The sequence below is a fragment of the Echiichthys vipera genome (genome assembly GCF_963691815.1).
Source record: "Echiichthys vipera genome assembly, chromosome: 1".
In the NCBI taxonomy this organism is placed as follows: Eukaryota; Metazoa; Chordata; class Actinopteri; order Perciformes; family Trachinidae; genus Echiichthys; species Echiichthys vipera.
The window spans coordinates 2,497,562-2,513,560 of NC_139826.1; the positions used below are offsets into that span (position 1 = coordinate 2,497,562).

The window sequence follows — 15,999 nt, forward strand, 5'->3', positions numbered from 1 at the left end:
TATTAGACATATACAAATATTTTCCCTCTCCTTATAGTTTAAAGATAACACTTTTTATAATCATATAACACTGTTTAACTATAAAAACAGTGTTGGAAAAGACCATGTCAGCTAAAAGAGATGCTTTTAGAACTAACTTGTGTCAATCAGTACTTTTTTTCCCACTGTCCTACTGTTTCTTCTCTAGGTAAATAAGAGTAATGGTCCTGACTACATCGACACTGTGAGGTCAGATGGTACAATAACACCTTCTGCTTTCTCTTGCAGCATAAAAAACTTTAAATGATGCATTTAAAATTAGTTTTCACGAACTGTGATTGTACGATATTGGAGAAGTTTCATTGGAATAGCCGGGGAATGCAAGAAGGTAGGGTGAGGGTGCGTTTAGGTGGGATTAAGAGCGGAGTTGAGGGAATGATGAGAGGGTCGATCGCCAAGGATGGAGAATGGAGTCGATCGCCAGGGACGAAGAATGTCGGTCGATCGTCGGGATGAATTGTGCGAAGCGGGTTGAGGAGTGTATGGATGTCATACCTGCCCGGGGAGCGTAGCTCAGAGAGGGGTTACGCCTCGATGTGTGCTAATTCATCAACCCCCCGGGTTCATGTCGAGAAGCCTCTCATTGTAGTGTGGACTACTGAGCTGCTGTCTTATTAAAAAGGGGGGGGGGGGGGAGAAGAACGAGGTTTCCGGGGGGGTCGTGAAAACTGAGACGAACCAGAGAAAGCGACGGGATTAGTGAAGGGAGAAGGTATGGTCTTGTTCCTGAACCTCAGTTAAATTAACTACATTTAAAAGGTGTGAATTGAAAATCCTTCTACTTTTATACAACTATGGAAGAAACATTACTGCTAACTGAAGCCTGATGGTCCCTTATCAGGATCCCATTATATATCAGGCATCATACTCCCCCCAGTGGACTCTGAGAGCATGAACACGGTGTGCCTTGCCTAGGTAGCTGCCGAGGCCCTATTGAGAGAGGTGGGCATTAGAAAAGCAGGATTGCACATTTACGAGCACGAGCACAAGCATAAGCATGCACACGTGTACGAGCACGAGCATTGATGGCGGTCCTGAGACTATAAAGTCCCATTCGGCATCATTTGTTTGATCATATTCACTGAATCCAACACTATGCTCCGATAGAACAACATAAATCATCCGGTGTCAGAAAAAATGTGCTCTGCCTCTGCACAGAGCTGACTCTCGCTCACGCATGATACAATATCACAAGCACACGCCTCAAGCTACGCTTACACTAAATGATGTTAGCAGTTGCTATCTATAAGTAAGTTAGCCAGCCTACCTTTGTGTAGCGTGTACTCCACGCCGTTTATTGATGACTTTACATGATGACCATAGACCAAAAGTCTAGAGACCACAGTGTGTCACTTTGGTTCGTCATATTTAAAATAAATTCTAATTGGTTTGAGAATTAAGAGCACCAAATTACAATATTGTCAGGAATGACAAGGGTGTGTGTCCTGTGTCCAATTTCATGATCAAAGGCCCAAAGCTATTCTTTGCCCCGGGAGCCATTAGTGGGTTAATTCCATGCTGCATGCAACAATATTACCCTACTGTTGCATTCAGAGCAGGATTCATTTTGACAACTATAAAATTAGACATGATGATTTAATCCTTCCATTCAAGGGTTTGATATGTGTCTCTTTCAATGACTCACGACTCACCACAGATGGTCTTCCTCCAGCCATTGACGTGGATTCCTGCAGCTGCACAGGCATGGGCATATGAGGAAACTGTGGCACACATGCAGTCCTCACTTTTCTCACAGTTACAGCTATCATACATGCAGTTCTGAGAGGAGACAAAATAAAACAAAGTAGTGTAATGAGAGGCCAAGTCACAGGTCTGGAGACTGGTCCAGGTCCAGCTGTTAGACTCACCTCCTTGTATGAGTCAGGGCTGATCTCTGAGTGGCAGGAGGCAAACACTCCCTGAGGGTCACTCACCATGGAGCACCAGTGCTGGGCATACTTCTCTGTCAGTGACAAACAAGGACCAGTATTAGTCACTGTTAAGAACCCACAGTGATAACAGAGGATGTTAAAGAGTCCGACCTACCATTATCCAGACTCAGACTGCAGGGGTTCTCAAAGTTACTCTTAACATCAGGGCAAGCAGCACGTGTCTTCCAGCTGTTAACAAAACCAGCTGCTGTGGCATCTGGAACACCACTGAGCTTCAGAAAGTCATCAGCTTGGTTACTGTTGAAGTTCCCACACAGACCTGCAGACAGACACCATCATGGTAATGACAATACCTCAGCTCCTCCCAACATGGCTTCATCTCTCTATGGTTCCCTCTTATTTCATACTGAAACAGACGGATGTTCCAAACATCCAATACAAAGAAAGTGTTCAACATCATCCCACTGCAGCAACTATTGTCTCAATTAAAAATAAATTAGCTCTGTGCTTGGGTTTTGCAACTTCCACTAAAATGCAATCCATGAAATATTTAAAAACCATCAACTAATCACAACTTTCGACTGTTTAAATGTAATCAAACTGTCAGTGTTTCTGTAGAGGTAATTCTCCTGTGTGGTTTGAAAAGGCTATGGTAGCTTAAAATTGCTACACTAAACATTGAATAAGCACCTCTGGCTTCATGGAGAAAAGAAATACTAAAAAAAGATATGAACTTGTAACTTGGATAACTTGTAATCCTGTCACAGTCCTGTCTTGATGTTTTACACTCATGGTAACATTGTATAAATCAAAATGAGCATATCTGACTTTATTCAGTCTAAGTATTTTTACTTTCTTCCTCTGATGGATATAGGCTGATGCTGTTTACATGGTTATCCCTGGGTGCTGGAATCATTTCATGTGTTTGTTTACAGAACACCCTTTTCCTCTTTTTTATTCACATATTGCTGTTTGCCACAGCCAATAAGCATCACCATCACTATTTCACACACGTACCACAGGTCTTGGCCTGGTAGTCAGTGGTCACTGTGACGTAGAGCTGCATGACTGGCTGGAGCTGCACCTCCAACAGAGCACCAACAGATGTCTGCACCAGCAGGTAGAAAGAAGATGCTCTGAAGGCGGAGATCCCAGCTAGGAGTTTAGAGAAAGAGGAATGGAGGTTGTTAAATGAGTGGAAGGCAAGAGACCAAATTTATTGCATCAAATGTTTTCAGAAACACATTTGAGCATACTAGTTAGCTCTAAAAGGAGAGGCTTGCTCCGGCTGATGGGAAGTGCTTGGTTTTAGCTTGACATGGTCCCAAACGTTCTCATTTTACAGGTAAACAGTAAACTGAAATATGTTTCTAAAAACATTTCAGGAGATTAATAAGCAATACAGTATCAGAATTTTGATTCATATTTGATCAGCACTGCCTAGTTTCACAGTTTGATCAGAGTTCATGGGCAGTCACTGAAACTATGTCAGAGACTCCTCTGCTCTGACTGACTGTTGTCAGTCGGGTGCGGTGGACTCAGATGCCATTAGGAGCAATAGGTGGAGGCAGAGGAACATGTACTACTGTCAGGACATAGTGACAGCTGTCATCTTATCCAGGCCAGAGATCTTCAGTAAAGATGGGAAACAGTCAGTGAATGCACAAGACACACACTAACACACACTAATGATCCTCACTTGTTTCACAGCCATGGGTTCATCATCAAGGTTGAGGTACTGCTGCAAGGAATTGAAGGATCCTGGATCCTCACAGGGTTTTTGCCCATGCACCACCCCATCCCCTTTTTATTTATCATGACCGGTGTGTGTCACTGGACAAGCCAACAGGATTTCTACAATAAGGTAATGAGCCAGATGCTGTGTTTTATATCATTCTCTTTATAGAATGAAATTAATAAGGGTTAATGCTCAACAAGGTGTCCTATATTAGGGATTAATGGACGATGGGGAGGCCAGAACCGTCAGACGCACCGCAAATTCCATTCATTCCTGATATAGGACACCTCGATGGGCAGTTAAGGGAGGGGGTCATCCCTATGTTTTCTCGAAAGGGTCCGATGTTCTTGGGTCCCATAAGCCTCTGCCTCCGCGGATTTAATTCAGCATTTTGTTGGGGTTAGGGGTTACGGTTAGGGTCAGGGTTAGGGGGTAGTGTTAGGGTCTACATAAGCCTATTTGCCAGGGAATTCAGCACTGATTGTGGAAAAAATAACAGACCAGAAAACATAGGACCTTTTCTGTGACAAGCGGGAAACATCTCTAGTCACATGCAAAGCGGGGAACATACATGACATATGGACGCAGGGAGCACCAATTGCACAAAATGGAATACAATTCCTGTATTCTGAGTAGCTACAGCTTCATTTGAACATGTAGTGAAAGTCATGTGGATTGGTGAAAAGTTATATGTGCATAATTTATTTCGATTTTCTTTTGCTATCATTAGATATTTACACTGCTAACAGCCATGTTTAGCATTACAAAACATATTTATCTGAGGTGTTCGTGAACATGCGTTGATGTTAAGTTGTGTTCACAGATTTCGTGAGAGATTATTGTTGAGACAGAAACAGAACTCAAACAAAGTTAATTTTCTCCTGATCAGTTTGCTGAAAATGCCATTTCATTGTCAAAATGTGTCCAATATGAACTTCACTGATTATGGAGCTAAAGGAAAGATCATCTGTGTTCACCTTCACTTATTACATTGGAATCAATACACAGAACATGCAGCTAGTCTTCTAAAGTGAAACACTGGCTGTGGAAAAACACGTGACACCGAAACATGAAATGACTGTGAGTTGAACAATCGCCCTTCTAATCCAAAGTTTCTGGTGTAATGTACTTGTTGCAGCTCGTGTGTTACAGTCTCCATCAGGTGGTGTACAGAGGAAGAGACACTGAAAGACTACACTCAATGTTGGAAATAAGATATCACAGTTTGGGCCATACTGTGAAATATTTAGAACTGACAGGAACTGTTTATCAGCTCATCAGTCATTTAGCTGAACTGTGTGTGGTATACACTCCATAGGAAAATATACTGTTGCCCCTATAGTATTATTTTTGTCTGATAGATAGAAAGAGTGATCAGCATCAGAAGATCAGAAGAGAGTGCTGAACAGGGGAGTGTCTCTCACCAGCAGAGAAGGGTAACTGAGCGTAGATGCCATTCACAAAAACCTTGCCATTGGACTGGATGCTGATCACCTTTATATGAAAGAGACCACATGTTATTGAAATCGTTCCAATCTGGGCATGTTCAATGATTTAAAAAAGCAACAAATCCTGCTTGCACTGCATTGACATATAACATACACTTTGATAAATATAAATAATAGTAGATATGATATCCTGTCATGACCGAAAGAACAAGGTCGTGGGTGCAAGCGGCCGAAAATGAGTTTTCTCAGGAAGGTGGCTTGAGTCTCCCTTAGAGATAGGGTGAGAAGTTCAGCATCCGTGAGGAAGTCGGAGTAGAGCTGCTGCTCCTTTGCGTTGAAAGGAACCAGTTGAGGTGGTTCAGGATCATCTAGTAAGGTTGAACCCTGGGCGCCTCCCTAGGGAGGTGTTCCAGGCACGTCCAGCTGGGAGGAAGACTCGGGGAAGACCCAGTACTAGGGGGAGAGATTAGATCTCCACACTGGCCTGGGAACGCCTCGGGATCCCTGTATATGTGTGTGTGTGTGTGTGTGTGTGTGTGTGTGTGTGTGTGTGTGTGTGTGTGTGTGTGTCATACTCACATTAGCCCCTCCAGACAAAGCCAGGGTAACAGACTTGAGGCAGGTTTCACTCTCAGTCAGTCCACACTGCATCAGTTCTCCCAGTATCACAAACTGGGCTCCACTGCAGTCCTAAACATACAAACACCAAACTATCCAACTACTGTTGAACTCAAGCAACATACCTGCAGGTGTGGAAGAATTCACACCACAAAGAAATAGCCAGTGAAGGTAGAGAACAGCCAAATCATCCAAGTGTGGTCTTTACCTACTCTGTAAAGTGTCCTGAGATAACTTTTATTATGATTCGACACTATAAATAAAATTGAATTGAATTGAATTGAGGTAGAATACCAGCAGAAGAAGCTTGTTTTCTTTTTTAGGGGGGGGGGGGGGGCCCTAACATCACTGATGATGTGTGCTACCTTAGCCAAGACGTAGGAGCAGTCCCCATGGAAGGTGTAGACTTTTCCATCGAAGGTGTTGATGTGAGCTCCTCCCTCAACAGAGCAGGTTGCTGGACAGTTCTCCTCTGTACACTTCCACTGGCCTCTATCACACACACTGGAGACATACAATTTGATCTCATTGAAAAACATCTGCTGAAAAACAACTACTCAATCTCCGTATTGGACACACACTGAAAAAATAGAAATTGAATTCTTGTACTGCCTTTGTAAAATTTACCAATTAAGTGTATTCTCATCCTTCGGTATAGACTTTATGCCCTTCATAATCATTGTCAGTGTGTTTCTTTTCATCATAATCAATTGGACTATTGAACCACTGAGAAGGGTCTACCACAAAGGACTATTTTAGAGAGATATTACATTTCTGTATTTTTATTTTAATGATCTTATTTCTTATTGTTTTGTTCATTGTCTGATTCAGTGTCCTCTTCTAAATCATTTCTTAGAACTCATTTTATAGACGTGCCTTCCTGTGATGTCGTCTTTTTATCCTTTTATCTCATTGCTCCTTTGTCCTTTTTACACACATACAATGATGTGTAATTCATGGTTATGTTCTACCTTATTGGACTTTACTATTGTTATTATTATTATTTATTTTGTTTATACTGTATTTATGTTTGTATTTTGATTTTTATTATGTCAAAGGACTTTGTAAACTGCTGTTTTTAAAGGTGCTATACAAATAAAGTTATTATTATTATTATTATTATTATTATTATTATTATTATTATTATTATAGTTATATGCAGGTTAAACTGTTATATTCATCCATCTGCTGAGTTAGCTATTCATTTTGCTGATGGATCTCAACTTAATAATGTAGATCCCTTTAAATACTTGGATCGATTCTGAGGCCTCACTGTTTTTCTTATTAAAAATAAAAAAAGATTTGTGTGCATCTCAAATTCAAATTTGAAATGAATAAACTGACAGATTTTCCATAATTTAGAGTGTTCTTTTAACGCGCAGACAGACTGACATAATATATATCATACCATTTCTTGCAGTTACTCGAGTAGGACTCCCCAGATCCATAGATCTTGCTGTTGTAGCTGCAGGAGCACTCGTTCAGTGGGACACAACCCTTTCCACTTAAATCATCCAGCACCGTGCCTGAAAGTCCAGATGTATTGAACTGAAACACATTAAGAGTGTGTGTGTGTGTGTGTGTGTGTGTGTGTGTGTGTGTGTGTGTGTGTGTGTGTGTGTGTGTGTGCGTGTGTTTGCGTGTGCGTGTGCGTACCTGCAGGGCAGAAGCATCCATCGATACAGTGGTTGTCACAGGTATGGCTGGCCTCTGGGTTGGAGCAGGTATCAGCACAAGGACTCCCACACTCCTTGAACTCCATTTTGTAGGGACATGACTTCCCTGTGAAAACATCTCCGCTTGACTTATGTAACCTCTCCGATTTACATTCTGAGCATTCATTCACACAATCTTGACTTTTGTAGCTTGGGTCCAGCCCACACTTCCTCCCCAGTAACAGAACTCCTATGCTTTGAGAAGGGGTGTGGTTGGTCTCACGTAATGAGAGCTTACTCAGTCTGACATCAGTGTTTGGTTAATGAGAGACTGTGAGTGAATGTGAATATGAATGTTTATATAACGAGTACAAGGACTTCAAGTCTTAAAGATACAAAATTAGTTTGCTTCCTGGACTGTAACTCTGTGTCCTAACAGCATGCGACGCGAGCGTCAGCAACAAAATCACTTTGATCAGATTGTTTCCTATTGGAATGTCGTTTGGAACTGCACTTTTGTCAGACGCCCGGTCTCTATTTTATTCCTGTTGCACGCGTGGAAAGTGCCGCGATGGATGAAGAACAGCTGTTTGATGAAGTTGAAAAGAGGCGTTATCTGTACGATACCTCATTGTTTCACTACAAAAGCTTAAATAAGCTGGCAGCTGCTTGGAGGGAGATCGCCAGGGAGCTGAACGTCTCTCGTAAGAAAATATAAGACCATTATTGTTGTGTTTTGTTTTGTAAAAGTGGAGATGGTGATATGATAGTGTGGTAGCTACAAGAATATTTAAATTGTCAAGTCTCCGGTCTGATCTTGAGTACACAGCTGATAGGTACATGGTTTGTTTTTGCGACGTCACATGATCAAACAAGATTATAACCGGCTGCAGTGAGGATAGACAGCGTCTGATACTGCGCTATGCAACGTGACAGTCTGACGCTCGCATGCTGTAAGGACACGTTGTTTAATTACAGGTTGAATATGGAGAATGAGCAGAACGCCGCCATCTAGGGTCTCAAGATCGTAGTCCCCTCATAGCCGAGTGTGTCAAGCGATCAGACAGCGCCACGTCAAGTGATGAATCATACAGTGTAACGACTAATTTCTGACAGTTAGTGTTAGCCGTTAGTGTTAGCCGTCAGCGTTAGCCGTTCCAGCTAAGTAATAATGAAAGTGATTTTAGCGACCAAGGAGAAACATAGCCATTTGGGCAGGTGTTTTTAATGCCTTTATCTCAATCTATGGAGTGAATGCTCAAAATGCTCCGTGGGTGTATTTTTTTTTTTAATATAGCTTTTAATAAAGATTCTACATATTCAACCTTCAACTACTATATACTAATTGAGCTAACTCCTGATCCTCCATACAAAGATAGAAAAAAAACTTTTCAAATGACTTGATGCTGCAACATATATACCTATATATGCCTATATTGTGTACAGCTCATTTTAAAACTGAATACGTGACTGACAAAAAAGACACAGGGTGCAACATTGACTCTCCTCCTCAATACTGAATTATGCTTACATTACAAACTCGAGCTTATATGTAAGAATATTGTCAGAGTGCCCTTGATATGGTTTGAATTTTTACATTTCTTTGTTACATTCACAAAAGGCAGATATCTCAATTCTATTTGTATTTTTTCTAATTTGGCCTCTTCTTCGGTTTCTTTAATCAGGTGTGATTTTTGGTCTTTGTGTGTTTTAGGTCAGTGAACCCATGGCCCAAACAGGGCAAACAACCCCTCCCACCCATGGAATATTCCATTAGCAGTGTCTCATGAGTGTACTCACAGCAGAGCTCTTTGGTTCTCCAGTTGCGGGGTTGGCCACCAGCATGGCCACACTGTCTGGAGAACTCCGCCACAGTGTTGCACAGGCAGAAGGGGTCTACATGTTTATCAAGACCATTGCTACAATGGCAGAGGTCTGCAACACAGGCAGCAGTGAAGGAATCAACGTCCAGCAGACTGTGACAGCTGTTAAAGGCCGGCCCTGTGAGGATCTGCTCACACAGAGGTTTCTACAGGACAGACAGACAGAAAAAGAGAAAATGATTAAGCATGCAAAGATGATTTCAGCATCAATTCTGTCAAAATTGTTGCAAAGGCTACACATACAGTCATGGATGGATTATGAGACAATGGGCCCCTGGACACAGTCATGTAAGAGGCCCCCCACTCTGTCTATGTAGAAACAAAGCACCATTTTTAGTTGTTTTGTATGTCTTATCTCATCTTCAACCGCTTATCCGGGGTGGGGTCGTGGGGGCAGCAGCTTTAGCAGGGGACACCAAACTTCCCTTTCCCAGGCCACATTAACCAGCTCTAACTGGGGGATCCCGAGGCTTTGCCTTCCGGTTCAGCTCTCTTTTCGTCACAACGGTGCGGTAGAACAACTGCAACACTGCTCCCACTGCTCTGATTCTCGGGCCAAACTCACGCTCCATCATCCCCTCACTCGTGAACATGATCCCAAGGTTCTTGAACTCCTTCAATTGGGGTATGGACTCATTCCCTGCCTGGAGTAAGCAATCCACCGGTTTCCTGCTGAGAGCCATGGCCTCAGATTCAGAGGTGCTGATCCTTATCCCAACCGTTACACACTCAGCTTCAAACTAATCCATTGAGTGCTGAAGGTCACTGACCGACGATGCCATCAGGACCACATCATCTGCAAAAAGCAGGGACGAGATCCTCCTCCCACCGAACTGCAACCCCTGCCCACCACGACTACGCCTCGATATCCTGTCCATGAAAATCACAAACAGGATTGGTGACAAAGCGCACCCCTGGCGGAGGCCAATCCCCACCGGGAACGAATCCGACTTACTGCCGAGGATCCGGACCCAGCTCTCGCTTTGGGTGTACAAAGATTGGATGGTCCACAGAAATTACCCCCTCACCCCATTCTCTCGCAGCACCTCCCACAGTATCTCCCGAGGTCGGTTCGGTCATATCCCTTCTCCAGATCCACAAAACACATGTAGACTGGATGGGCATACTCCCAGGCCCCCTCCAGGATCCTTGTGAGAGTGAAGAGCTGGTCCATTGTTCCATGTCCAGGACAGAATCCGCATTGTTCCTCTTCAATCGGAGGTTCGACTATAGGACGAACCCTCCTTTCCAGCACCTTGGAGTAGACTTTACCAGGGAGGCTGAGTAGTGTGATACCCCTGTAATTGGCACACACCCTCTGAACCCCCCTTTTTAAACAGAGGAACCACCACCCCAGTCTGCCACTCCCTTGGCACTGTCCCAGACTTCCACGCAATGTTGAAGAGACGTGTCAACCAAGACAGCCCCTCCAAACCCAAAGCTTTCAGCATTTCTGGACGAACCTCATGAATCCCTGGTGCTTTGCCACTGTGGAGTTGTTTGACTACCTCAGTGACTTCCGCCAGAGATATTGACAATGATTCCCCATCAGCCTCCAGCTCTGTCTCTACAAAAGAGGCCATGTTAGAAGGATTAAGGAGTTCCTCATAGTGCTCCTTCCCCCGCCCGATTACCTCATCGGCTGAGGTCACCAGAGTCCCGTCCTTACTGTAAACAGCCTGGACGGTTCCCCGTTTCCCCCTCCTGAGATGTTGAATGGTTTTCCAGAAGCACCTTGGTGCCGCTCGAAAGTCCCTCTCCATGATTTCTCCGAACTCCTCCCACACCTGCTGCTTTGCCTCTGACACAGCAGAGGCTGCAGCCCTTCTTCAGTCGGACAGCTTCCCTGACTACCGGTGTCCACCACCGAGGGTTACCGCCCCTTGAGGCGCCTAAGACCTCGAGGCCACAGCTCACCGCTGCAGCTTCAGCAATGGAAGCTTTGAACATTGCCCACTCCAGTTCAATGCCCCCAACCTCCACAGGGATGCGAGAAAATCTCCGCCGGAGGTGTGAGTTGAAGATCTCTCGGACAGGGGCCTCCTCAAGATGTTCCCAGTTCACCCGCACTACTCGTTTTGGCTTACCTGGTCTTTCCAGAATCTTCCCCCATACTCTGACCCAACTCATCACCAGATGGTGATCAGTTGACAGCTCTGCCCCTCTCTTCACTCGAGTGTCCAAAACATACGGCCTCAGATCAGATGATACGATCACTAAATCGATCATCGACCTTTGGCCTAGGGTGCTCTGGGACCACGTACACTTATGAGCATCCTTATGTTCGAACATGGTGTTAGTTATAGACAATCCGTGACTAGCACAGAAGTCTACTAACTGACGACCACTCGGATTTAGACCAGGGAGGCCCTTCCTCCCAATCACGCCTCTCCAGGTGTCTCCATCATTGCCCACGTGGGAACTATGGAGCCCCCTACTGGAGCCCCAGGCAGGACTCCATTCAGGTTCTCCAAGAAGGCAGAATAGTCTAAACTGCTGTTCGGTGCATATACACAAACAACAGTCAGAGTTTTCCCCCCTACCACCCACAGGTGTAAGGAGGTGACCCTCTCGTCCACCGAGGCGAACTCCAACACCTCTGTGCTCAGCCGGGGGTTTGTGAGTATCCCCACTACCGCCCAGCGCCTCACACCCTGGGCAAATCCAGAGAATAATAGGGTCCAACCCCTATCCTGGAGTACGGTTCCGAAACCGAGTGTGTGGAGGTAAGCCCAACCAGATCTAACTGATAGCGCTCCACCTCCCGCACAAGCTCTAGCTCCTTCCCAGACAGAGAGGTGACATTCCATGTCCCCAGAGCCAGCTTCTGCTGCCCCTCACCTTCTTTTCCACCCGTGCAGCAGCGTACCCGACCCCAGCGGTTCCTCCTGCGAGTGGTGGGCACACAGGATGTCTTTTCAGGTTTAAAGGCACAGTTTCTGAATACAGGCTGTGTGCATTTCTCTGTGGGTTGAGCATTATGATACTTTCACAGTATTTATATAGCATCTCCACCTGTTTTATAATCAAAAAAGACATGGACTCGTTTTGGACACTTTTTACAACATGGGACCTTTAATCTTAACCAAAGAGTTTTGTTTTTGTGATCATTTGTGGTTTATTCAGCATCATTTTATGAGTCAGGGGCCCATAAGGCCTGACTTTATGGGCCCCTGACTCATAAAATGATGGCCTGTGCCCTATAGGCCTGCTCAGTAATCCATCCATGCATACAGTTTTAAGATACCAATAATTATTCCATTGCCCCAGTGTGTGCTGGGAAGCCAGACACACCTACTCTCAGTGCCCTCCTCTGACACACCTGCTGGGCAGCTAAGACACCCAGTTCAGCTGCAGGTTAGCAGCGGTTCAGCTGAACCTGTGACCACGTCCAGTTTAGCCCGTCACTGAGTTTTAAACCCCTGTGGTGTAGCTGGAACGGTTCCAAACCGCAGCTAAGCTAACAAGATGCTAATTGATGCAAAGCAATATCCCCCAGAAGATGACTGTGATAAACCTTTGAGGACTTCTGTTGTTAGCATGCTAGCGGCACTAGCTCCCCCAGCCAACCTAACCCACACATAGTCTTATTCTAGCATCTTTAGTTAGTGACATCTCATTCTACAATATTCAGTTTGACAGAATAATGCAGGATTATTGGGTTAGTCAAATAGCTTTGGGCTTTACTCTGGTTTTCCGGTGTCATAAAGCTGGCTCGCTTTTAATCCTCACGCTGTTAATCATCTCCAAGTAAATTATAAATGCAATATTTCCGTCAAATTGACTTCATCAAACCTGAACTACTTTCCTTCCTCTCTGATTTATGTCACTCCACATATTCAATAGAGAACTCTGTTGGCACTAATCTTTCCATTTCTTCCATCATAGCCTTTCTCTCTGAGACATATCCTGCAACTATGTACGGAGCACATGTTCTAAAGTTCCTGGTACCTGAAGGGGTTCACAAAGACCAGCTGGATGCTTGGATGACCATTTAGCCTGCTTGTAGTGCCATAGTGTTGTTTTTCTATGAGTGTCTCCCCGGTGTTCCATTTGTGCAAAGTCCTACCACATTATTCCACTGATCTACAGGTGGTGGTAACATACCAAGAAACGGTGCAGTGTCCCACCAGAGGAAGGGAAGAAGAAAAGCTTTTAAATTTGAATGTAAACAACATTTGGTTTAAAATTGGCTTTGCAAATAGTTTTGTTAGACCTTGTTCTACTCGTGTTTTGGTTGTTAACACACAGAAGGCTTTGCTAGCGTTTTAGTGGTTGCTAAAACCAGTAGCATCAACCTGCACTCACACCATGAGACAAGAATTTCCATCTTGATATCCATATAACTGAGCGGAGCCTCACCATGTCATTGCAGCTTTGTGTTGATTCCAGTGTGTAGTCAGAGCAGCTTTCAGTTGGACCATCCATTTTCCAGAAGCTAGCAAAATCATTGGGGGATATTTTCACACCTGTTTGGGTAATATCAGAAACATCTCAGTTCTGTGGCCATGCCTCCACTGACTGACTGTCAAAGTGGGTCAAAGTGTACCATGGCTGTAGAACTCGTTGTAGAGCTGGACTCCGTTAAAGTCTCCACAAAGACCACAGGTTTGGTTCTTGTACTTCGGGTCTAGTTCCACCTGTGAGGACAAAACCATCGCCTTGAGCAGGATCTAGAATCTGGAGCACAGCCTCAGTGACACTCTATTCTAGTCTATTATAAATTAACTCTGTTGTCACTCTATACACTATTCAGAATAGAATGGTAATTCTGGTATTTCACAATACTCCTTCAGTTAGTCATTTTGGAGGCCTACTTAATACATATTTCCATTGTTACTGCAATGATATTATTATTGATATTAATATGAAGCATAAATAAAATGTGTTCAGTGTGCAGCCTAACCCTGATATACACTAATTCAAAGTGTTGACAGTACTTTTCGATTCAGCCACAATCCTACCAAAAAAGAGTCCTCCTCATTCCAGATAGCCACTAATCCAAGTTTTGCTTTAACTTTGATGTAGGTGGGAGTCTTCTCGATGAGCACTCCTCCTTGACTGAATGGTAGGATGACTCTGCAAAAAAAAAAAAAAAAGTATCCTAAACAAAGCATCAAACATTTGCATAGAAGCATGTTTTTCTTCTGAAAATGTATTTTCCAACAATAATTTACTCAACTATCCTATGTACTCAATAGGGTTAAAAAAAATGCTATGAATAGATTTTTAAGGGATTTCTAAAAGTTGTCTGTTCCTGTCCTTGCTAATCAAGTCACAGCTGCAATCCAAACCATTCCTATTAGTGTTTTATAGCAAGCAAACAATGTGATTAAATATGGCTCATATGCACAATCCAATATAAAACAATACATTATGCAGGCAGAGCAAAAAGGACTTGACTTACGATGTGTCATCAATGACCACTGAGCCCTCAGACAACTCCACTACTGAGCCCTCTAGCTTCATTATGATGTTTTTGATGGTGCTTTGGCCGCCAGACTCCTCTCTTCTTATCTGGATGTTGAAGTCTTTGTAACTATTCCTGCATGAAGACGTTAGGATGTAGTTGCAAGTGGAGTGCAACTGGAATACATCGCCATCAAAGGTCTTAAAGTGGAAGTTGCCCCATGTACTGCAAACCTGGCCATTGTGGATTGGACTTACACCTACACAGACAGACCAGGACATGACAACACAACAGTAGCCATATGTTACACAGGTCTTGACCTTCATGAAGGAATTCTCACACATTGCATGGTTTACAGTTACTAACCAACAAGCTCACCTGTCATTTTTTCAGGCATCTGGGACAGGTAGGAGAACGTGTTCACAGCAGACTTTGCCTCTGTTGAAAGAAGTAAGAGTTATTTGTCACGTAATTAATCATCAAATCTTAAACTACATTAACACACAATCAGGCTGTATCACATGGGTAAACATTTGGACTGATAATAGTCCCATTTGTAATATTGGTAAGGCTGCCTAATAGAATGTAAGATATGTACCGCTGTGCCAAGCAGCTACGATGGCAGACAGGGTCAGCCATAACAGCCACTCGTTAGCCATAGCCATTTGCTTCTCCACAGGAACTCTGAGGACGATGGGAGGGAGGTCTAGCTCTTTATAGCAGGGGGCAAGGTCTTAATGTGGCAGGTAAGGGAGTGGCATAGCTTGATATGGTGATTCATACTGTTCTTGCTTGTCACATTTATTTCCATGGTCCCTGGTTCACTCCCCTTCAAACAACTGATATGGAGGGTGAGGTTGCAAAGAGATGTTCACTCCACATCTGTGATAGCACTTTAAGGCCACTGACGATACTAAGGTGGAATCCATGTTCACAAGAAAGAACATGGTGTTGGTGTTTTTACTTTACTTGTGTTCTTGGATCACACTAAGCAGCATCCTCCGGATCTGAAGTGAAGCTGAAGTCAGATTGTATAGAAGTCAATGAGAAAATTAGCCTATTTCTCACTTGATTTATTTATTCAGTAAACATATTCTCAATAAGATTATACATGAATCACTACTTTCAAGTCTTTTTCGATACAGCATGTTGTTCAGTTGTGGTCAGCCAATAGAGGGCAATAGGGCGCCACCCCACCCCTCACCACACATTACCTTGAATAAGACATTTTAAAAAATGATCAATAAATAAAAATTAAATAATAAAAAATATTGGGAAATATATGTATATATTTTTAGATGCAAGATAAATATTTT

General features: G+C 43.5%; 1 protein-coding gene across 1 annotated transcript in view; it reads right to left on the reverse strand.

Annotated features, from left to right (window-relative positions):
• The window catches only part of LOC310948110 (mucin-5B-like), a gene marked incomplete at both ends in the record, with an annotated part of 43,945 nt that extends 28,597 nt beyond the window's left edge, over positions 1–15,348 (reverse strand). The window contains 16 exons of the mRNA XM_083915124.1: positions 1,692–1,818; positions 1,908–2,002; positions 2,086–2,250; positions 2,949–3,086; positions 5,094–5,163; positions 5,697–5,807; positions 6,101–6,239; positions 7,144–7,261; positions 7,392–7,517; positions 9,191–9,419; positions 13,636–13,742; positions 13,823–13,913; positions 14,238–14,352; positions 14,681–14,942; positions 15,062–15,121; positions 15,282–15,348. Coding sequence (XP_083771250.1) covers positions 1,692–1,818; positions 1,908–2,002; positions 2,086–2,250; positions 2,949–3,086; positions 5,094–5,163; positions 5,697–5,807; positions 6,101–6,239; positions 7,144–7,261; positions 7,392–7,517; positions 9,191–9,419; positions 13,636–13,742; positions 13,823–13,913; positions 14,238–14,352; positions 14,681–14,942; positions 15,062–15,121; positions 15,282–15,348 — 2,020 coding nt within the window. The remainder of the gene's footprint in view (positions 1–1,691; positions 1,819–1,907; positions 2,003–2,085; positions 2,251–2,948; positions 3,087–5,093; positions 5,164–5,696; positions 5,808–6,100; positions 6,240–7,143; positions 7,262–7,391; positions 7,518–9,190; positions 9,420–13,635; positions 13,743–13,822; positions 13,914–14,237; positions 14,353–14,680; positions 14,943–15,061; positions 15,122–15,281) is intronic.
• Between the last annotated feature and the right edge of the window lie 651 nt (positions 15,349–15,999).